Source organism: Ranitomeya variabilis, chromosome 2 (genome assembly GCF_051348905.1).
Source record: "Ranitomeya variabilis isolate aRanVar5 chromosome 2, aRanVar5.hap1, whole genome shotgun sequence".
Lineage (NCBI taxonomy): Eukaryota > Metazoa > Chordata > Amphibia > Anura > Dendrobatidae > Ranitomeya > Ranitomeya variabilis.
This window is the reverse complement of record NC_135233.1, coordinates 528,756,254-528,779,602: the sequence shown is the minus strand read 5'-3', so window position 1 is coordinate 528,779,602 and position 23,349 is coordinate 528,756,254. Positions and strand designations below refer to the sequence as shown.

The window sequence follows — 23,349 nt, the reverse complement described above, 5'->3', positions numbered from 1 at the left end:
TATATGGCAAGAGTAGTGGAAGTCACACCTGACACCAGAATATCTGAGGACAGGGAAAAGAGTCAGGTACCAGACACTGTTTGGGCAAGGGGAAAATCTGATGTGGGTGGGCTGCCCATTCCCCTTGTCATGATTAAATTAAAAGAAGGAACCACTCCTCTTTGGTTAAAGCAATACCCCTTAAGTCTAGTCAAATCAATGGCCCTGAGCAGGGATATTAAAGAGTATGTTAAGGCAGGGGTTCTGGTGCAAAGATCTTCCCCCTGCAACACCCCTTTGTATCCAATTAAGAAAAAAAGGACCCAAGGGTTCCCCTGACACAGAATAGTTCAGGACTTACAGGCCATTAATGATGTTACAGTGAGTGTGATCTCAATTGTCCCTAATACACACACCGTATGGTCACAAAATGTTTCACAGTCATTAATTTGGCAAAATGCATTCTTCTCTGTACCCCTGCACCCTGACTGACGGCATCTTTTCTCTTTTACTCGCGAAGGTAAACAATACTGTTGGACGGTCCTCCCAAAAGGGGGAAAGAACTCCCCAACCATCTATTCACCAACCACAATCCTGTGTCAGCTTCTTATGTCACTACATGTGATCTTGTCTGGACAGGATTCAGTGCAATTCTCTTAGGTAGGGTTTCAGCACAGATCATACAAGTATTTCCCCAGTCTGTGTTTGTCTGACCACAGTGTTTACAAGTTCATCTGTCTTGTCTGGGTCTCTGGTTATACAAAGGTATAACCGTAGCAGTAATGTGTCAGTCATAGTCGGACTTTTAAGCATCAAAACATTCATAATACACCTTACTTCCATCCTGCTGCACTCTCTGACGCCATTTATTCACTTGCTATTTTCCTCCTTTGTCTGTGCCTTTTTGAACATCCAAACATCCACTCAATGGCATTTTTGCCTTTTTCAATATATACAGCGGTTTTTGGATCCCATTGGGGGCCCTGACTGCACACAGAATAAGTTGCCCATGGCTTCAACTTATCCGCTCAACAACACCGAGCAGGTTACACCACCTACTACTCGGTGGACTTAAAGGATTTTACCAAGCAGGTTACACCACCTACCACTCGATAAATCAGCTGGCTAGCACAGCTCCATGGACGGCAAGGTTACACCACCTAATGCTGTAGACTGACTGTAGCAGGTTACACCACCTATGCTACATCAGCCGTGTAGTTGGCTACCTCCTCTGTTGATCCTCAATTTGCTATATCAATCACTCAACTTGAAGCAGGAGAATCTTTTTACCAATCTTTCAATCACTTTCAATTTCCAACTTACAATATTGTACTATTGTTTAAACACAAATCTCTCAGCATGTACCAAACCAAGGACAATATTTGAGCGCAGCTCTATGCCCCCCTTCCTCTGGCCCACAGCACCGAGGGGAGAAATCTCAAGCAAGTCGCGCAGGGGTCCGCCTCCCTCCTCCCATCTGCTATTTTGCACACATAAGAGCTTGGTGTCTTCTACACAGAAATGGAGTGCAGCAGTTTTCAGACTTAATCTCTACAAAACATTCAAACATTCATCCTCTAGGAATTAAAAACAGTTTCTCTATACAGGCAAATCACTGCATAACTTGAAAAAGCTGACTCTGACCGCGTCTGGCCACAACACACATAGAAACCTATCCAGTGTCAAACCATATATAACACAGGTTTCACTGAATCTCAGATGTAAATTAAATGTACATTAAAAACATCCACAACTCATTCATCCTGGACCTTCAACAACAGTTAGATAAGTAATGATACTTTTGTGATCACTCATTCATACATGCTCATTCAGGGATTGTTTCTTCTTTCTTTCTCCTTTCACTTTTCAGTTGATTTTTTACAAGAAGAAAATCCCTTATCTCAATCAGAGCTTCTCATAGACATACATACAAGGTTCACACAGCCTACCTATTTTGCACTTTGGAATTAACACAACTCTATATAAATAAAACTGCAGCAGTGTCCACTGACACTCTGAAAGCACTTTAAGGCCAAACAACAAAAACCACGGCCTTATACAAAATACAGCTTCATATAATGTACTGCCAGTCCAAAATGACCAAAATAACAACACTGCACAGAGTCTATCCCAGCTCTGTTATTACACACTTACACACTAAACAAATACACAATCAATTAGGATATTGACAAATAATACAGATAACAATTATCACAATTATCATCTTATTACTCTATTATTCAACTCTCATACGGACATAAACAGACAAAACAAACATAAAACTCACTGGTGATGTGAATTCTTTGAACCGTGTTTACAGCCTTTTACCCAGAGGTATGGAGAAATCTGAAAGAGGGATTGCAGGTGCAAACTGATTGTAAGAATAACATTTCTCACCTTGTGCAGCTGTGTTGTTTGCATGTCCAATCTCTCAGGAAGCTCCCACATACGGATTCCGAATAAGGCGGCTGGTTACACGGCCCCACGTTGGGCGCCAAACTGTCATAGCTGTTTTCATTCTGACCCAAATGTCAGCTGACAGATCACCAGTGAGGCCTAATTATGGAATTACGCCCGTCATTTTACAAGCGCGCTTGGAGACAAAGGACACCTCACACATATCCTGTGAGCAAGTCACTTTTATCTGATATATAAAAAGCCAAAGCAATGTTTTATACCATTTACATCAAATGCATTTCAATGTAACTCATGTAGCCCCCACCATCACCCAGGGTCATATTCTATTTACTATAGCTCAGAACATGTTGTGACTGACTATTGAGAACATACATGATAAGAAGTGTAGTCTCCTTGAAGGGGGAGACCATCAGACTACTGCGTCAACAGATTCTAGTAATTCTAACACTTAAAGGTAAAAGGCACGTAAAGGCAAGGCAGTTAAAGGCAAACTATTAACCCTTCTATAACAAAACAAAGGGTGGTTATTTATGGAGCACACTCGGACTGGGTCGCAGTTAGCAGTGGGGTACCACAGGGGTCAGTATTGGGCCCTCTTCTTTTTAACATATTTATTAACCCCTTCCCGACCTTTGACGCAGCGTATGCGTCATGAAAACCAGTGCCAATCCGACCTGTGACGCAGCATATGCGTCATGGTCGGATCGCATCCCTGCAGGCCGGGTGAAAGGGTTAACTCCAATTTCACCCGACATGCAGGTAGAGCGCCCCCAGACGCAGGGCCACGGGGTACTCGGAACCGGGCCTCTCTGTCTCGGTCCTGGGGTTGTCACCGTGGCTAGACCCGGTCCGTGACCCTGCTAAGGGGCATCCAATGAAAGGTGTGAAGGTGGTGCGTGGTGCAAGTTGTGGTGAATATCGAGGACACAGGGTTGCAGTCTCTTTACCTCTTTACTGAAGGCTTTAGGGTCCGCAATCCAGAGCACCGCTAACAGGGCTGGCTGAGACCGGCCCGTCCGAAGGCACATCCAGAGTTCCCTTTGCAGATGGAAATCAGTGCCTACCTTCTAGCGCCTGTGTGTTGTAGTACCTCCCTGCTGAGCACCACGGGATAGTCCTCACAACTGTTGTGTCTGTTTCTGATGTTCTTCTCTCACAACTCATATCTGTTCTGATGTTCTTTCTCCGTCCCCCAGATGATATGGATAGGACGCACCCGTATGACAGCTCCGCTCCATACACCTCATACACATTCAGCTCCGCTCCTAACACCTCATACACACATGGATCCACTCCGTACACCTCATACACACACGGCTCCGCTCCATACACCTCATACACACACGGCTCCGCTCCATACACCTCATACACACACGGCTCTGCTCCATACACCTCGTACACACACAGCTCTGCTCCATACACCTCGCACACATTCAGCTCCGCTCCATACACCTCGTACACATTCAGATCCGCTCCATACACCTCATACACATTCAGCTCTGCTCCATACACCTCATAAACACACGGCTCCACTCTGTACACCTCGTACACATTCAGCTCCGCTCCATACACCTCGTACACATTCAACTCCGCTCCATACACCTCATACACACGGCTCCACTGCATACACCTCATACACACACGGCTCCGCTCCATACACCTCGTACACACGGCTCCGCTCCATACACCTCGTACACACACAGCTCCGCTCCATACACCTCATACACCCAGCTCCGCTCCATACACCTCGTACACACACGGCTCCGCTCCATACACCTCATACACACACGGCTCCGCTCCATACACCTCGTACACATTCAGCTCCGCTCCATACACCTCATACACACACGGCTCCACTCCATACACCTCATACACACGGCTCCGCTCCAAACACCTCATACACACACGGCTCCGCTCCATACACCTTGTACACATTCAGCTCCGCTCCATACACCTCATACACACACGGCTCAACTCCATACACACACTTACCATGGCAACCAGCACAGTAGAGTCCTGCACTCCATGGAGGTCCCGATCATGTGACCCCCGACTCCTCCCCTCCTGTGACCTCATCACAGGTCCTGTTTGCACAGAGCAGCCAATATGTGGTGTGCTGCTCTGCGGGTGAAGGGATGACCGGCTGATAATGCACACCGTGGGTTGTGAGCAGGGGCGTGTGCACTGCACTAGTGACAGCAAATGTCAGGGATTATGGATAGTCGGCACTAGGTGTTCTGACCGCCACTCTGCCGCCCCCTGTCTTTCAGTGACGACTGCTACCTGAAGAAAAGGGCTCAACTTGCCCCATGATAGTGGCACCCCTGCATGGATGATAACTAAAAGATTATTATTTTGTTTCTTCCATTGAAAACAATCCAACTTTTTTCAACTGGCTAGTAGGGTACAGAAACTTTTTTCTATTTTGACTCAGAAGAGGAGCGGAACGGCAATGAATACTGAAAAAGAGGACAGTAGATGAGTATATTAAGGGTATCTGCACACGTGGATTTGGCTGCGGATCCGCAGCGGATTTGGCCCTGTGGATCCGCAGCAGTTTTCCATGCATTGTACAGTACCATGTAAACCTATGGAAAACGAAATCCACAGTGCACATGCTGTGGAAAATTTCGTGCAGAAACATAGCTGTTTATTTTCCGCAGCATGTCAAATATTTGTGTGGATTCCACAGTATTTTACGCCTACTCCACTATAGGAATCCGCAGGTGTTGAAACGCAGGCGAATCCCACACAAAATGTGCACAAAATCCGCATAAAACCCGCAGGTAAAACAATTCTGCAGAATCCGCACAGAAAAATCAGCATAGGAATCTTCAGGCTACGTGCACACGCTGCGGATTTTGCTGCGGATCCTCAGCGGATTTGACACTGCGGATCCGCAGCAGTTTTCCATACGGTGTACAGTACAATGTAACCCTATAGAAAACAAAATCCGCAGTGCACACGATGCAGAAAAATCCGTGCGGATTCTCTGCGGAAAAAAAGGAGCATGTCACTTCTTTCTGCGGATTCCGCTGCGGATTTCAACTTGCACCAATAGGAAAGTGCAGTTGAAAACCCGCAGAGGAATCCGCAGAAGAAACTGCAGGAAAATCCGCAGTGAAAACCACAGTGGTTTTGCACTGCGGATTTTCCAAATCCGCTGCGGAAAAATCCGCAGCAGAATCCGCAGCGTGTGCACGTAGCCTCAACGTGTGCACATACCCTAACACATGAGAGTTCATACACTTATCGGTACTTTTAGGAGACAAAATAGTTCAGGTGAGGGCTTCTTTAATTGAAAACATGATCAGAAATGCAATAAAACAACATGTAAACAAACAAAATTAATCTAATTTAGCCAATAGGTGCAGAAATGCTGCAGAAAATCTGTAGCAAAACCTCACCAAATACTCATTATGAGCTTTGTGGTAATGGACATACTATTGGTGCAAGGTGTGCAGCCGCATAGGAGCACAAGAGTAAGGGCAAAGACACACTGCCGTATTTCTCTTGCTATAATCGCATCACACTGCAAGGACTGACCGGCACCTCTCCTGACCCAAGCATGACAGCATGATGGATTACTATGCAGCTGTCAAGCTCAGGTCAGTACGAGCTTTACAATGAGATTCTCGCACGAGAAATACGGCAGTCTGTCTCTGCCCTAGGGGTGCCCACTTTAAACCAGGTGAAATTGTACATTATGTTGAGCTATTAGACAGCACAGGGGCCCTCTTCTGTCTGTGTCTGCCCGAGGTGGAAACATAGTCTTAGTTTGGCTTGCCTGATCTAAAATATAGACAGAGCACTCCTGAGGTTTGATGCCTTGTACAGTTAGATTAGATTACCCATAAGATTAACAGAGTTTATCATGAATTGGAACTTTTCTTAAAAGACACCTTGAGATAAGTACAGTCAGTGTTATATTACAGCTAGGGCAAACTCATTTTCTAGATGTTGTAATTGCCTTAAGTATTATATTACCAATTTTATTATGTAATTAAAGAATGTCAATGAAAACTCGCAATACGTTTAGTGCGAGAGTCAGAGGTAATTTTAAAATAGTTGTTTCTTTGCTTATGATGATATTCCCTTTATTGCACTGTGTTTAATTTCATACATTATAAAACATGAAAAATTAGCATTGTACATCCTTCTCTTCCTGTGTTATGTTACGCATTCCTTTTGATTACAGTCAGTTTTACTACTGATCTTTAGATATTCAGGGTTAAAAAAACTTATGCATTCATAAACAATGAAGAAAAAAATAAAATATGTTTTATTTAATAGATATTTAATAGAAAATGGTGAAAGTATTTAACAAGCATGTGGTCAAGAACAATTAAATGAGATCAGTGTTATTTTTCAATATAAGGACATAAAAACCAAGAACGTGTTGTTGTAAGAGATGACGCTTGGATGAGCTTGCTTGTGCTTTTTAATCAGTTTAGATTCCCGCATGTGCATTCAGTTATGTATTGTTTTAATTAATTCCAAAAATATAATAAATTAATATTATTTTTATAGTAATTCAAAACATAGTTGCTGTCTATTACTATGCATCATAGTATGATTTTTTTTGGTGTATATATAATGTCTGTAATAGTTTTTAATCCATGATGCATTGATGTTATAATAGGAGACAGTGATTATAATATTTGTCACACAGGAGCAGAAACTACAGCTGCACATTTTAGCAAAGGAAGACCACATTAAACAACTAAGTGAATGCAAAAAATGCATTGGGAATGTGACACAGCAATTTGGAATGATAAAAGAGGTGCATGAAAAGCTGGAGCAAACAGGTAAATCCTGTATAGTAAAACTGCATTGAATTGTATGAAGTCTATTCCTCATAGATTTTATTTAGCCTATTTAATGTCACAATTAATTCCATAATTGAATCAATAGACACTGTACTGCCAGCATTTTACTTTTCCTACTTTTTCTTCTGCTTATTGCCCTCCGTGTGCTTTTATTTTTTCACTTTCATTCATTTACAGGGTCAAGTTTGGTCCATAAATCCATGCTAGAGTAGGATAAGTCTCCATTTGTTTTTTTATTTTTCCAAGCAATTGAAAAAACTGGGTGTGAATAAGGCCTTAGGGTATGTGCACACGATAAGTAAATGCTGCGTGTTTGACGCTGTGTACTTGCGCAGCGTCCAACCCGCAGTGCCTAGCTGTTACAGCATAGTGGATGGGATTTCAAGAATTCCCATGCCTTCTATGCGTGCACAGACACCTGCGGAGACAGACATGCGGCACATCTTTCCAGACGGGAGCATGTCTATTTAGCTTGCGGAGACTCGAGCTTCTGCAAGATAAATTTCACCCGTACAATGAATTGAACAAGGGGAATCCGCATGGTTCAGTGATCACATGAGGATTCACCTGCGTTCAATAGTGGGCAGCGCTTTGGATACAGTGGATATGTACTGTGTCCAAAGCGCTGACAATTACTGAACATGTACACATACCGTCAGAGAAACAAACTAAAATAGTCATTACTGTGATATAGTATACCAAATAAATTAAATTATGTTAAATACTAGGGATGAACATGCTTTGTTATACTCGGTGATCACTCCAGTATCACAGTGCTCGGATGTGCTCGTTACTCAGCAAGTAATGTGCGTTGCTCTACATAAAACTCAAATCCCCACACCGCATTTTTGGTGCCTGTTACACAGCCACTAAGCATGCTTGGATTGCCTGCGTGATACTGTAATGCCGTAGCCATCTTGGTTGTGGCATTACGGTGATTGTAGATATAGCAATAATGGGCTTTAAAACATAATTTTCAATAACCAATCTATTACGACAAAAGGTTAAAAATCAAACCAGACAAAATATATACCAATACCTAAGTGTCAAAAACATAAAAACCAGTTAGTGTATTTGTATTGAGGCCCAATTAAACAGGTAAGCATCTCCCAGAGTCCCAGAGTCTGGAGGAAGAGTGGAGAGGCACACAATCCAAGTTGCTTGAGGTCTAGTGTGAAGTTTCCACAATCAGTGATGGTTTGGGGAGCCATGTCATCTACTGGTGTAGGTCCACTGTCTTTTATCAAGACCAAAGTCAGCGAAGCGGTCTACCAAGAAATTTTAGAGCACTTCATGCTTCCCTCTGCCGATAAGCTTTTTGAAGATGGAAATGTAATTCTCCAGCAGGACTTAGCACCTGTCCACACTGCCAAAAGTACCAATACCTGGTTTAAAAATAACAGTATCACTGTGCTTGATTGGCCAGCAAACTCGCCTGACCTTAACTATTGTCGAGAGGAAGATGAGCGACACCAGAACCAACAATGCAGATGAGCTGAAGGATGCTATCAAAGCAACCTGGGCTTTCTCAGCAGTGCCACAGCCTGAATGCCTCCATGCTGTGCCACATTGATGCCGTAATTGATGCAAAAGGAGCCCCAACCAAGTATTGAGTGCATTTGCTGAAAATACATTTCAGTAGGACAACATTTCAGATTTTATAATAATTTTTCAAGCTGGTGTTATAAAGTATTCTATTTTACTGAGATAATGACTTTTGGATTTTCATTGGCTGTAACTTAAGCCATAATCATCAACATAAACAGAAATAAACACTTGAAATAGATAACTCTGTTTGTAATTACTCTACACTCACCGGCCACTTTATTAGGTACACCATGCTAGTAACGGGTTGGACCCCCTTTTGCCTTCAGAACTGCCTCAATTCTTCGTGGCATAGATTCTACAAGGTGCTGGAAGCATTCCTCAGAGATTTTGGTCCATATTGACATGATGGCATCACACAGTTGCCGCAGATTTGTCGGCTGCACATCCCAAAGATGCTCCATACAAGGCAGGATGGATCCATGCTTTCATGTTGTTTACGCCAAATTCTGACCCTACCATCCGAATGTCGCAGCAGAAATCGAGACTCATCAGACCAAGCAACGTTTTTCCAATCTTCTACTGTCCAATTTCGATGAGCTTGTACAAATTGTAGCCTCAGTTTCCTGTTCTTAGCTGAAAGGAGTGGTACCCGGTGTGGTCTTCTGCTGCTGTAGCCCATCTGCCTCAAAGTTCGACGCACTGTGCGTTCAGAGATGCTCTTAGGCCTACCTTGGTTGTAACGGGTGGCGATTTGAGTCACTGTTGCCTTTCTATCAGCTCGAACCAGTCTGCCCATTCTCCTCTGACCTCTGGCATCAACAAGGCATTTCCGCCCACAGAACTGTCGCTCACTGGATTTTTTTTCTTTTTCGGACCATTCTCTGTAAACCCTAGAGATGGTTGTGCGTGAAAATCCCAGTAGATCAGCAGTTTCTGAAATACTCAGACCAGCCCTTCTGGCACCAACAACCATGCCACGTTCAAAGGCGCTCAAATCACCTTTCTTCCCCATACTGATGCTCGGTTTGAACTGCAGGAGATTGTCTTGACCATGTCTACATGCCTAAATGCACTGAGTTGCCGCCATGTGATTGGCTGATTAGAAATTAAGTGTTAACAAGAAGTTGGACAGGTGTACCTAATAAAGTGGCCAGTGAGTGTATATAATAATTTTTGTATTGAAAAACTGAAATAAATTAACTTTTTGATGATATTCTTGTGAGAAGCACCTGTACATGGCTATACACAGATCCAGCATGGATATATCTAGTGCAACTCTTAGGCCGGCGTCACACTCGGCGTAAGACAATACGGTCCGTTTTTTACGTCCGTACTACGGCCGTAATACGGAGAAATGTTCCCAAAATATTGATCCGTAGGCAGGGTGTGTCAGTGTATTTTGCGCATGGCATCCTCCGTATGTAATCCGTATGGCATCCATACTGCGAGATTTTCGCGCAGGCTTGCAAAACCGACATCTAATGGATTTATGTGCTCAAATGTTCGGGAAAACATATATACAGTATATATATATATATATATGTCATTGAGACACATATATATATATATTCTGTATTTAGATTTCATTCAGCGCGATATCTGTGAACAGTCGGTAATTCAATTGCCGGCTTTTCATTTCTCCTGCACAAACCCGACAGGATATGAGACATGGTTTACATACAGTAAACCATCTCATATCCCCTTTTTTTTTGCATATTCCACACTACTAATGTTAGTAGTGTGTATGTGCAAAATTTGTGCACTGTAGCTGCTGAAATAAAGGGTTAAATGGCGGAAAAAATTGGCGTGGGCTCCCGCGCAATTTTCTCCGCCAGAATGGTAAAGCCAGTGACTGAGGGCAGATATTAATAGCCAGGAGAGGGTCCATGGTTATTGGCCCCCCCGTGGCTACAAACATCTGCCCCCAGCCACCCCAGAAAAGGCACATCTGGAAGATGCGCCTATTCTGGCACTTGGCCACTCTCTTCCCACTCCCTGTAGCGGTGGGATATGGGGTAATGAAGGGTTAATGCCACCTTGCTATTGGAAGGTGACATTAAGCCAGATTAATAATGGAGAGGCGTCAATTATGACACCTATCCATTATTAATCCAATTGTTGGAAAGGGTTAAAAAACACACACACACATGATTTAAAAGTATTTTAATGAAATAAACACAGGGGTTGTTGTAATAATTTATTGTTCTCTCAATCCATCAGGAACACCCTCGCTTGGAAAAATAATAAACGCACAAGATACATACCTTCTGGTGAACCGTCTCGTCCCACGAAGTAATCCATCTGAAGGGGTTAACTAATATTACAGGCAGAGCTGCGATAAACCACTCGCTCGTGCCTGTAATCCCCGGGTGCTGAAAGGAAAGCAGTGATCTGTACTTACATTGAGTCGCGGTGAGGCGCCCTCTGGTGGATGTTCTCATGAACTGCAGCCTGGGAACTTTTTCCCACGCTCCAGGTCATATGAGGACATCCACCAGGGGGCGCATCACCGCGACTGAAGGAAATGTAGGTCAATGACCTACATTTCATTAATTCGCCGGGGATTACAGGCACGGAGCACAGCTGCATTTAGCAGGGCTCCTGCCTGTAATATTAGTTAACCCCTTCAGATGGATTACATCGTGGGACGAGACGGTTCACCAGAAGGTATGTATCTTGTGCGTTTATTATTTTTCCAAGCGAGGGTGTTCCTGATGGATTGAGAGAACAATAAATTATTACAACAACCGCTGTGTTTATTTCATTAAAATACTTTTAAATCGTGTGTGTGTGTGTGTTTTTTAACCCTTTCCAACAATTGGATTAATAATGGATAGGTGTCATAATTGACGCCTCTCCATTATTAATCTGGCTTAATGTCACCTTCCAATAGCAAGGTGACATTAACCCTTCATTACCCCATATCCCACCGCTACACGGGAGTGGGAAGAGAGTGGCCAAGTGCCAGAATAGGCACATCTTCCAGATGTGCCTTTTCTGGGGTGGCTGGGGGCAGATGTTTTTAGCCACGGGGGCCAATAACCATGGACCCTCTCCTGGCTATTAATATCTGCCCTCAGTCACTGGCTTTACCATTCTGGCGGAGAAAATTGCGCGGGAGCCCACACCAATTTTTTCCGCCATTTAACCCTTTATTTCAGCAGCTACAGCGCTGAAATTTTGCACATACACACTACTAACATTAGTAGTGTGGAATATGCAAAAAAAAAGGGGATATGAGATGGTTTACTGTATGTAAACCATGTCTCATATCCTGTCGGGTTTGTGCAGGAGAAATGAAAAGCCGGCAATTGAATTACCGACTTTTCACTAACACCGCTGCGTATTTCTCGCAAGTCACACTGCAGGTCCGTGTGGAATCCGTATTTTTCTCGCCCCCATAGACTTTCATTAGTGATTTTTTTGCGCAATACGCTGACAAACGCAGCATGCTGCGATTTTGTACGGCCGTAGAAAGCCGTATAATACTGAACCGTAATATACGGCTAATAGGAGCAGCCCCATTGAGAATAATTGTGCCGTATGTAATGCGAGTTTTACGGACGTAGTTTCTGCGCTCTTACGTCCGTAAAACTCGCCAGTGTGACGCCGGCCTTATAATGAACATTATTATTATAGGGGATCCTGTTCACACAAAGACCACCTCCCACCTTGGGATGTTGAATACTGGTATGAACCTGCTCTGCATTCTAAGAAGGGTTGATACCTGACACCTGGAGAAAGCCTTGGGTGAGAACTTTCTGATTTTTTTGTATTCCAATATACAGCTCTGGCAAAAACTAAGAGACCACTGCAAAATGTTCAGTTTGTCTGATTTTTCTTTTTATAGATATATTTTTGAGTAAAATGTAAATTGTTCTTTTATTCTATAAACTTCTGACAACATGTCTCCGAATTTCCAAGCAATAAATTTAGCATTTTTTTCTGACAAAGAAAAATGTTCAAAATAAAAAAAAAATTAGTGCTTTCAGACCTCAAATAATGCAAAGAAAACAAGCTCATAATCATTTAGAAATAACAATACTAATGTTTTAACACAGGAAGATCAATATTTTGTGGAATAACCATGATTTTTAATCGCAGCTTTCATACATCTTGGCATGCTTTCCACCAGTCTTTCACACTGCTTCTGGCACAAAAATGTAAGCAGTTCTTCTTTATTTGATGGCTTGTGACAATCCATCATCCTCTTGATTACATTCCAGAGGTTTTCAATGGGGTTCAGGTCTGGAGATTGGGCTGCCCATGACAGGGTTTTGATGTGATGGTCTCTTAATTTTTTCCAGAGCTTCCACGTGTTTTTTTCTGCAGCATGTGCACTGCGGATTTTGTTTTCCATAGGTTTACATGGTACTGTAAACTCATGGAAAACAGCTACAGATCCGCAGCGTCAAAACCGCTGCGGATCCGCAGCAAAATCTGCACCGTGTGCACATACCCTAAGGCTATGTTCACACTTTGCGGTTTTTGCTGCGGATCCGCAGCCGTTTTCCATGCAGGGTACAGTACAATGTTACCCTATGGAAAACAAAAACCGCTGTGCCCACTTTGCGTTTTTCCGCAGGAAATTCCGTGCTGATTTTCTGCGAAAAAAAAGAAGTACCATGTCAATTCTTTCTGCGGATTCCGCAGCGGTTTTCCACCTGCACCAATAGGAAAGTGCAGTTGGAAACCCGCAGTGGAATCCACAGTAGAAACCGCACAAAAAACCGCAGTGAAAACCACAGCGGTTTTGCACTGCGGTTTTTCAAAATCAGGAGCTGAAAAATCTGCAGCAAAAAAAGGAAAGTGTGAACAAGCCCTAAGAGTTGCACTAGATGGATCTGAGCTGGATATGTGTATAGCCATATATATCTATCTACCTAGACTCTCTCTAGATTCACTTGTAACAGGGTGTATCTTGCTCTCCCTGAGACTATAGTGGCTGTACTGACAGCAACTCATGGTAAAGTCAGGGCCTCAAAAGCCACCGAGGGTCAGACCGGGTCCAATCACCAGATTAGTGGGGGTGATTCTTAGGGATCCCACTAGTGTCTTTCAGCTGCACCTTGTGACTGCTTACAGGGTGCAGCATATTTGTGGCGACTCTGTGAAGCAACAGAGTTCGCTTCTGTTCACACTGGGTGAGATCTAACCTACGTGTGAGCAAGCGTCCATCCGCCATTACTCAGCAGCAGGTGTCATCTCTGCACGGTGGACCCCGGACTGCGAACGCACCTCATATTCCCTATTACTATTATTTGGTGCGTTGCACCTGTCCTAACACCAGGTCATTACGAGTTCATAGACACTAAACATGTCCAGGTTCTTTTTTATTTTACGGGCGTAGAAAATCGCAGCATGCAGCGTTTGTCAGCGTATTGCGCAAAAAATCCACCAATGAAAGTCTATGGGGTCGAGAAAAATACGGATTAGGCTACTTTCACACTAGCGTTAACTGCAATACGTCGCAAATGCATTGTTTTGCCGAAAATACGCATCCAGCAAAAGTTCTTGCTGGATACGTTTTTTCGTCATAGACTAACATTAGCGACGCATTTGCGACGCATTGCCAAACGTCGCGTCCGTTTTGCGACGCTTGGGCGTGTGGTAGCGGACCAATGAGAGAAAAAAACGTTACATGTAACGTTTTTTGCTCCCGACGGTCCGCTTTTTCCGACCGCGCATGCGCGGCCGGAACTCCGCCCCCACCTCCCCGCACTTCTTCGCACCTCACAATGGGGCAGCGGATGCGTGGGAAAAATGCATCCGCTGCCCCCGTTGTGCGGCGGAGACCACGCTAGCGTCGGGAACCTCGGCCCGACGCACAGCGACGGGTTGTTCCCGACGCTAGTGTGAAAGTAGCCTTACTCACGGACCATCAGTGTGACTTGCGAGAAACACGCAGTGGTGTTCTATAGAAAAGCCGGTAATTCAGCGCGGTGTACAGTAAAATCACACTGGCAGGTTAGACAAGGATAGAGTAAATGTCTACACATAGAACAAGTGTAAATATATATATATATATATATATATATATATATATATACACACAGTATATATAACATTAGAAAAAATAAGGCAGCTCTCCTTTTCTAATGAAAAAATCTTTGGTTTACTTCAGACCCACATGGCAGGCGACGTTTCGGCTCCTATGGAGCCTTTCTCAAGCAGTGAATCATTTACAATTGTGAGTTTAAATACATATATAAATTGCTCTAGTCTTTTACAAATTTGTGATAAAAACATGATTTTTTCTATATTATTTGTGTCCATACTATGCATTATTATCTTGTGCTTAATTTTGTGACCTTCTCATAAAAGTATATATCTCTTATTTAGTGCTTATTATTTCTTGTGCAACATATGTTTTAAACAAGGCAATCATCTTTAAAATCTTACCAATAAAGTGCAGCTGTGCTCAAATGTAGTTAAAAGAAAACTCACCCTTAGGCCGGTTTCACACGTCAGTGGCTCCGGTACGTGAGGTGACAGTTTCCTCACGTACCGGAGACACTGACACACGTAGACCCATAAAAATCAATGCATCTGTTCAGATGTCATTGATTTTTTGCGGACCGTGTGCGGACCGTGTCTCCGTGTGCCAAACACGGAGACATGTCAGTGTTCGTGGGAGCGCACGTTTTACACGGACCCAATAGAGTCAATGGGTCCGCGTAAAACACGGACCTCACACGGACATTCTCCGTCTGGGGTCCGTGTGCGTGCCGGAGACAGCGCTACAGTAAGCGCTGTCCCCCCCACATGGTGCTGAAGCCGGTATTCATATCTTCCCTGTAGCAGCGTTTGCTATAGAGAAAATATGAAGAATAGTGTTAAAAATAAAGATTTAGGTGTCCGCCGCCCCCCCACCCCCTGTGCGCCCCCCCGCTGGTCAGAAAATACTTATCCGGGTCCCCCGTCGGCTGTCGCTCCTTCCTGGTCTGGCCGCGCCTCCTACTGTATGCGGTCACGTGGGGCCGATCAATTACAATCATGAATAGTCGGCTCCGCCCCTATGGAGGTGGAGCCACATATTCATGACTGTAAATGATCGGGCCCACGTGACCGCATGCAGGAGAAGCCGCGGCAAGACCAAGAAGGAGCGACAGCCGACGGGGGACCCGGGTAAGTATTTTCTGACCAGCGGGGGGGCGCACAGGGGGTGGGGGGGCGGCGGACACCTAAATCTTTATTTTTAACACTATTCTTCATATTTTCTCTGCAGCAAACGTTACTGCAGAGAGGATATGAATCGCAGCTTCAGCACCATGCAGAGTGGGTACCACACGCTCCGTGTGGTACCCACTCGCCATACGGGCGGCACACGTGTGCCGCAGGTATGGCCTCCGTGAGTTCCCAGGCACACGGACACGGATAACTCCGGTACCGATTTATTCCGGTACCGGAATTATCTGGACGTGTGGGACAGCCCTTAAGGGACTACCACGAGACACATGAAGGACGCTACTTAGTAGCTTTCGGCGTGTAGTAATCTTCACTGCGCAGGCGCTAATATCTCATAGCGTTCCTGAACGCTCTCAGCCAATTGGAATCAATGTGTGTCAGATACCCAGTTTTGCTATTGCGCATTTTGTCATTTCAGATGTCCAAATGCCATCTTGAGTGTGGAAACGCACTTTTATAAAGTGGAACTTATAAAGAACTCCGAACTAGCTCAATTTGCTGCAGCATATTGTATCACATTCTTTTTTACCTGTACCATCTCTATAGCGATTTATAAAAAATCTTTGTTTTCTTTCTTATTATTTTTGTGAAAAACGTCTATAAATCTGGGTATGAGTATATATGCATAGGCTAATAAATTTTATAGTACACCCTGGTATGCCTGACGGTGCCTTATGCAGGTCACCTCCTGCAACCAATGGTATCTTTGGGAGACATTCAGCTTGTTAGGGCCAAAGTGTCCCATCCAAAGTCCATATAGGTGTCATTGTTACATCCGGCTCCGTTTATCTCAACCCTTATTGTTATTTTTTTATTGTTTTTTATATATGAATTTTTTATATAGTGCTTCATATCCTCCCCGTTCATAAATGGGTTTTAATTTCTGAACACATATAGGTTTTTATGGCTTGATGAATTTTAAACATAAAAAATAGAGAATAAGAAAAAAATAGGAAAAAAAAAAAAAATAGGAAAAAAAATCAAAACTTTTCCTCCATATGTTAGTGTGTCCTCCCTGGGTTAATTTTCATACGTGACTTCTTGTGCCATATATTTTTGTTCATCTAAAAAAGAAAAAAGAACATTTTTAGTTTAAATGCATATAAAGAATCATTTAAAAACTATTAGTTTAAAGGTTATCCCTTTGAACAATTACATCTTATTACACTGTGGAGGCAAGAACTCATTTTTCAAGTACATATTTCTGGAGATTAAAAAACTGTATATAATTTAAAATCTACATTTAGTCCCATTGGTTTTAGGGTGTTTAGCTCTGAAATCCATTTTAATTCTTTCTGTTTTAGAAGTCTCTCCCTATTTCCTCGCCTTCTCTGTATGGGGACTGTATCTATTAATCTAAACCTCAGATCCTTCTCTGTATGGCCGGCCTCACACTGGGCGTAAGACAATACGCCACGTATTATACGTCCGTACTACGGCCGTAATACGGAGAAATGTTCCCAAAATATTGATCCGTAGTCAGGGTGTGTCAGCGTATTTTGCGCATGGCATCCTCCGTATGTAATCCGTATGGCATCCGTACTGCGAGATTTTCGCGCAGGCTTGCAAAACCGACATCTAATGGATTTATGTGCTCAAATGTTCGGGAAAACATATATACAGTATATATATATATATATATATATATATATGTCATTGAGACACATATATATATATATTCTGTATTTAGATTTCATTCAGCGCGATATGTGTTAAAAGCCGGTAATTCAATTGCCGGCTTCTCATTTCTCCTGCACAAACCCGACATGATATGAGACATGATTACATACAGTAAACCATCTCATATCCCCTTTTTTTTTGCATATTCCACACTACTAATATTAGTAGTGTGTATGTGCAAAATTTCAGCGCTGTAGCTGCTGAAATAAAGGGTTAAATGGCGGAAAAAATTGGCGTGGGCTCCCGCGCAATTTTCTCCGCCAGAATGGTAAAGCCAGTGACCGAGGGCAGATATTAATAGCCAGGAGAGGGTCCATGGTTATTGGCCCCCCCGTGGCTAAAAACATCTGCCCCCAGCCACCCCAGAAAAGGCACATCTGGAAGATGCGCCTATTCTGGCACTTGGCCACTCTCTTCCCACTCCCTGTAGCGGTGGGATATGGGGTAATGAAGGGTTAATGCCACCTTGCTATTGGAAGGTGACATTAAGCCAGATTAATAATGGAGAGGCGTCAATTATGACACCTATCCATTATTAATCCAATAGTACGAAAGGGTTAAAAAACACACACACACATGATTTAAAAGTAGTTTAATGAAATAAACACAGCGGTTGTTGTAATAATTTATTGTTCTCTCAATCCATCAGGAACACCCTCGCTTGGAAAAATAATAAACGCACAAGATACATACCTTTTGGTAAACCGTCTCGTCCCACGAAGTAATCCATCTGAAGGGGTTAACTAATATTACAGGCAGGAGCCCTGCTAAATGCAGCTGTGCTCCGTGCTTGTAATTCCCCAGCGAATGAATGAAATGTAGGTCATTGACCTACATTTCCTTCAGTCGCGGTGAGGCGCCCTCTGGTGGATGTTCTCATGAACTGCAGCCTGGGAACTTTTTCCCACGCTCCAGGTCATATGAGAATAATTGTGCAGTTTATTTTGCGAGTTTTACGGACGTAGTTTATGCGCTCATACGTCCGTAAAACTCGCTAGTGTGAGGCCGGCCTATGTCTTACTTCAACAAAATGTTTTGGGACAGGGAGGTCCATCCTTTTCTTCCTAATGGTATACCTATGATGGTTTATGCATGTTTTGAAATCACATGTTGTTTCTCCTATATACCATAGGTTACATGGACACTGCAATAAATATATTACAAACTCTGAATTACATGTTAGAAAGTGTCTAATGGAATATTTTTTGTGTGTGACAGGATGTTCAAATATGTTACCTTTCATGATCAGAGAACATCAGAGAAGACCCTCATTCTATAAAAGAAAAAACTCATATGAACTCTAGCATGGGAATTTTTCTGAATATTTCCTCACACTAGAGTTCATATGAGTTTATGCCAGCAGGGGGCACAGCACCGCAAGTCTACGATGCTACGTTCCCCTGCATTCCATTAATTCCCCAGTTTTTACAAGCAGGAGCAAAAGCTGCATTAGCAGGCTCATGGTTGTAAAATTATTTAACCCCTTCAGATGGATTTACAGCGTGGCACATGACTGAGCGCCGGAGAGGTTTGGGATATTGTTGCTTTTTCTTTTTTTTTTCTTTTACAGAACGAGGGTCTTCAGGTGGATTCAGTGTATAATAAAGATTTTACAACCCCATGTGTGTATTTATTTCATTAAAATACTTTATTCATAATGTGTGTGTGTGTATATTATTAATCCTTTACTACTATTGGATTAATAATGGATAGGTGTCTCATTGACATCTCTCCATTATTAACCAGGCTTAATGTCACCTTAAATTAGCAAGGTGACATTAACCCTTTATTATTCCATATCCCACCACTACTCGGGAATGGGAAGAGAGAGGCTAAGTGCCAGAATAGGCGTATCGTACAGATGTGCCTTTTCTGGGGTGGCTGGGGGCAGATGTTTTTAGCCAGGGGGGGCAATATCCATGGTCCCTCTCTAGGCTATTAATATCTGCCCTCAGTCACTGGCTTTCCCACTCTGGCGGAGAAAATTGCGCGGGAGCCAACGCCAGTTTTTTTCCGTGATTTAATCCTTTATTTTAACAGCTAGAGCCCCCAAATTTTGCACACAAACTCTACTAACATTATTAGTGAGGAATGTGTAAAAAAAAAATAGGGGATATGAATTGGTTTACTGTATGTAAACCATGTCTCATATCCTGTTGGGTTTGATAAGGAATTACAATTGAATTACCGGCTTTTAAGCTATCCAGAGCTGTATGAAATATAAATATATATATATATATATATATATATATATATATATATATATATATATATACACATGAGTCTCAATGACATATATATACACAGTATATATATAGACTGTATATATGTTTATATATATATATATATATATATATATATATATGTATATTTGAGCCAATGGATCCATTATATGTCCATTTTGCAAGGTTGCTAGAAAAGGTTGGATGCCATACGGATTACATACGGAGGATGACATGCGTAAAATACGCAGCCACACCCTGCCTATGGATGACTGTTTTGGGATCATTTCTGCGTATTACGCCTGTAAAAAACGGACCGTATTTCCCTACGCTGAGTGTGACCCCGGCCTAGCAGTATGTGGTCAGTATTTTACATCAGTTTTTGTAAGCCAAAACCTGGAGTGGAACAAACAGAGGGGAAAGCTATCATAGAAACACGTCACCAAGTCTGTATTTTTAAACCCACTCCTGATTTTGGCTAACAAATACTGATGTGAAATACTGACCAGATACTGATAGTCTGACCGTAGCCTGATATAAAAGCCATCAGCCTGCAAAAAATGATAGTCCGATAGTGGGACAAAGTAAAAATGTTAGGAAAACGTTAAAAAAAAATTAAAATAGTTGTAAAAAAAAAAAAAAAAATATATATATATATATATATATATATATATATATATATATATATATATATATATAAAAAAAAATAAAAAATAATAATTAAAAATCAAAACATATTGTATCTCTAAATAAATATTTGAATGGAAAAATATAAACAATAAACATGCACATATTTGGTATCGTTGAGTCTGCAATGACCCGACCTGTAAAACTGTCCCACTAGTTAATCCCCTCAGAGAACACCATCAAAAATATAAAAAAAAAAACAAGGCAAAAAACAATGCTTTACCATCATACTGCAGAACAAAAAGTGGAATAAAAAGTGATCAAAAAGACAGATGTAAATAAACATGGTACCGCTGAAAACATTTTGTCCCACAAAAAACAAGCTGAGATACAGCTCCATTAGCAGAAAAAATAAAAAGTTATAGCTCTCAGAATAAAGCGATGCAAAAATAAATACTTTTTGTATAAAATAGTTTTTATTGTATAAAAGCACCAAATCATAAATAAAACGTTATGAATGAGGTATCACTGTAATCATACTGACCCGAAGAATAAAACTGCTTTATCAATTTTACCACACATGGAACGACATAAGCCCCCATCAAAAGAAATTCCCGAATTGCTGGTCTTTGTTCATTCCGCCACCTAAAAATCGGAATAGAAAGTGATCAAAGGCTCTAGAAAATGTAATGTGCCTGAAAATTGTACCAATAAAATGTCAACTCATCCGGCAAAAAACAAGACTGCACATGACTCTGTGGGCCAAAATATGGAAAAATTATAGCTCTCAAAAAGTGGTGATGCAAAAACTATTTTTTGCAATAAAAAGCGTCTATTAGTATGTGACAGCTGCCACACATTAAAGCCCGATATAAATCTGGTATCTCTGTAATTGCATAGACCAGAAGAAAAAAGTTGCTTAATCACTTATACCGCACTAGAAACGGCGTAAAAAATAAATAAAACCAATTCTTCACATGCTGTTGATTTTTTCCATTCTTCCTCCCAAAGATCGCAGTAAGGCATGGCACACATTTATCCTGCGCTCTATGCTGAGTGCTTATACCAGGGTTTCCGTGTAAATCTCTGAAATGGGATTGCATAAAAGTGCTGTCGGTCACAGTTTTGTGCACTTCTGAAAAGAAGAACCCAGCTGAACAAGAGGCCAGATGGAGTTCAGAATAATTCTGCTGCCTTATTATAGTGAATGGATCCCTCAGGGGTTTCATCTGAATCATGTCACTCAAAGACTAAGCTTCAACTCAATCCACAAAATAACCAAGCCCTCACTCATATCTGTCATCTGTTAATGGAAATATAGGGGGCTTCCATGTTACTGGTAGTACAAAGGCTCTAGAAAAGCAAAATGGCTCCTCACTAGTGATGATCGAATGTGCTCGCCACTTCTCGTTACTCGCCCGAGTATCGGGGTACTCGCCGAGCAGCGAGCATTTCCAGGTTTATTCGGCGGTAACTGCAGTCTCCACCCCGCGTTTTTGGTGGACTTTAGAGACCCAATCACAGTGCAGGGATTGTCTGCCAGGCCATGAAATGCCGCAGCCATCTTTGTTGTGGTCGTGCAGTGATTGGCTGGGCCGTACAGCATCATCCCAAGTATAAGAGACCTCTCGCCGCATTCTGTTCCTGTTTCAGCAAGAAAAGGGAGAGCTGCTGCCAAGATAGGGTCAGAATCGTGGTTTTAGAGTTAGTGTAGGTCTGCATCTCTTACATCCACAACTCCTGACAAACCAACAGTCCTCTTTAGGGCTAATTCGTGGGTCCCAATATTGCAGCGCTAAGTACGCAGGGCACAGCATATCCACATCAGTGCAAGGCCTGCAGGCACTATATGTGCATCCATTGGTCCCACTGCATCCTTATCAAAGCTCCAAAACTGCCTGCTGCTGCAGCTTATTTACTGTCTATATACCTATTTTTTTTCCCACAAATTCCACCCCCCCCAAAAAAAAAAAATATACAGTCTGTTCTGTCAGACTGAGGCCTGTTGAAAAGTGATAGTTTGTCAGGCATACCTAGCATAGTGGTGTGCGCTACCCTTGTGCCCTCCCCTTTTTTTTGGTGTTTTAAATTCACCGAAACAGGCCTTATATATCTGCGTGCTCCAAGTTTGGTCATTGGAGGCCAGTGTACTTATTTTTTGGCCTTGTGATACTCAAATTCTATACAGCGCTATTCAGCATAAAAAAAATTGAAAGGCCACAGATTTGCCAGTGTGGTATTTCTGTTACAGCCGTCATATATCTCTGTGCTCCAAGTTTGGACATTGGAGGCAGGTGTACTTATTTTTTGGCTGTGAGATACGCAAATTCTATACAGCACTGTTTTGCATAAATTAACTTTAAAAAAAAAATTGAATACCATCTGTTAGGTCAGTCTGAGGCTTGCCTGGTGTTTGGGTTTGAAAAATCGTAGATTTGCAGGCATACTGATCACATATTATTTTGCTACTAATAAAGACATTTGTGTTGAGCATTTGAAATAGTGCAATAGTCCATTTAAAATGGTTAAGGCAAGGGGCAAGGGATGGGGAAGTGGACGTGATGCTAATGGGGCATCCAGAGGACGAGTGTCATGGGAAGACTAGGTGGGCAAGAGCTAATAACCCGGGCCCTTGCAATTTCCCTCAGACTAGGGAAATCCTGACTGACCCTCTACCTAGAGTTTACACTGATGGTGTGCATGTCTAGGCCTCGACCCTCACCCTGTCTCCTGTTTCAACCCTAGGCTGAAAGCACCGCCCACCACCCAGTGAAAAGATAATACACCAATACCCACAGTTAGCACAGACAAGGATAACAGAAAATATACACCACGCCGCAGTCACTCAGGAATACACT

At 42.5% G+C, this 23,349-nt stretch overlaps 1 protein-coding gene across 1 annotated transcript in view; it reads left to right on the top strand.

Annotated features, from left to right (window-relative positions):
* Positions 1 to 7,438, top strand: part of CCDC73 (coiled-coil domain containing 73) — a 1,082,716-nt gene extending 1,075,278 nt beyond the window's left edge. Inside the window, exons 8-9 of the mRNA XM_077281634.1 lie at positions 7,070 to 7,205; positions 7,404 to 7,438. Of these exons, the coding sequence (XP_077137749.1) occupies positions 7,070 to 7,205; positions 7,404 to 7,438 (171 nt within the window). The remainder of the gene's footprint in view (positions 1 to 7,069; positions 7,206 to 7,403) is intronic.
* The last annotated feature ends 15,911 nt before the right edge of the window (positions 7,439 to 23,349 follow it).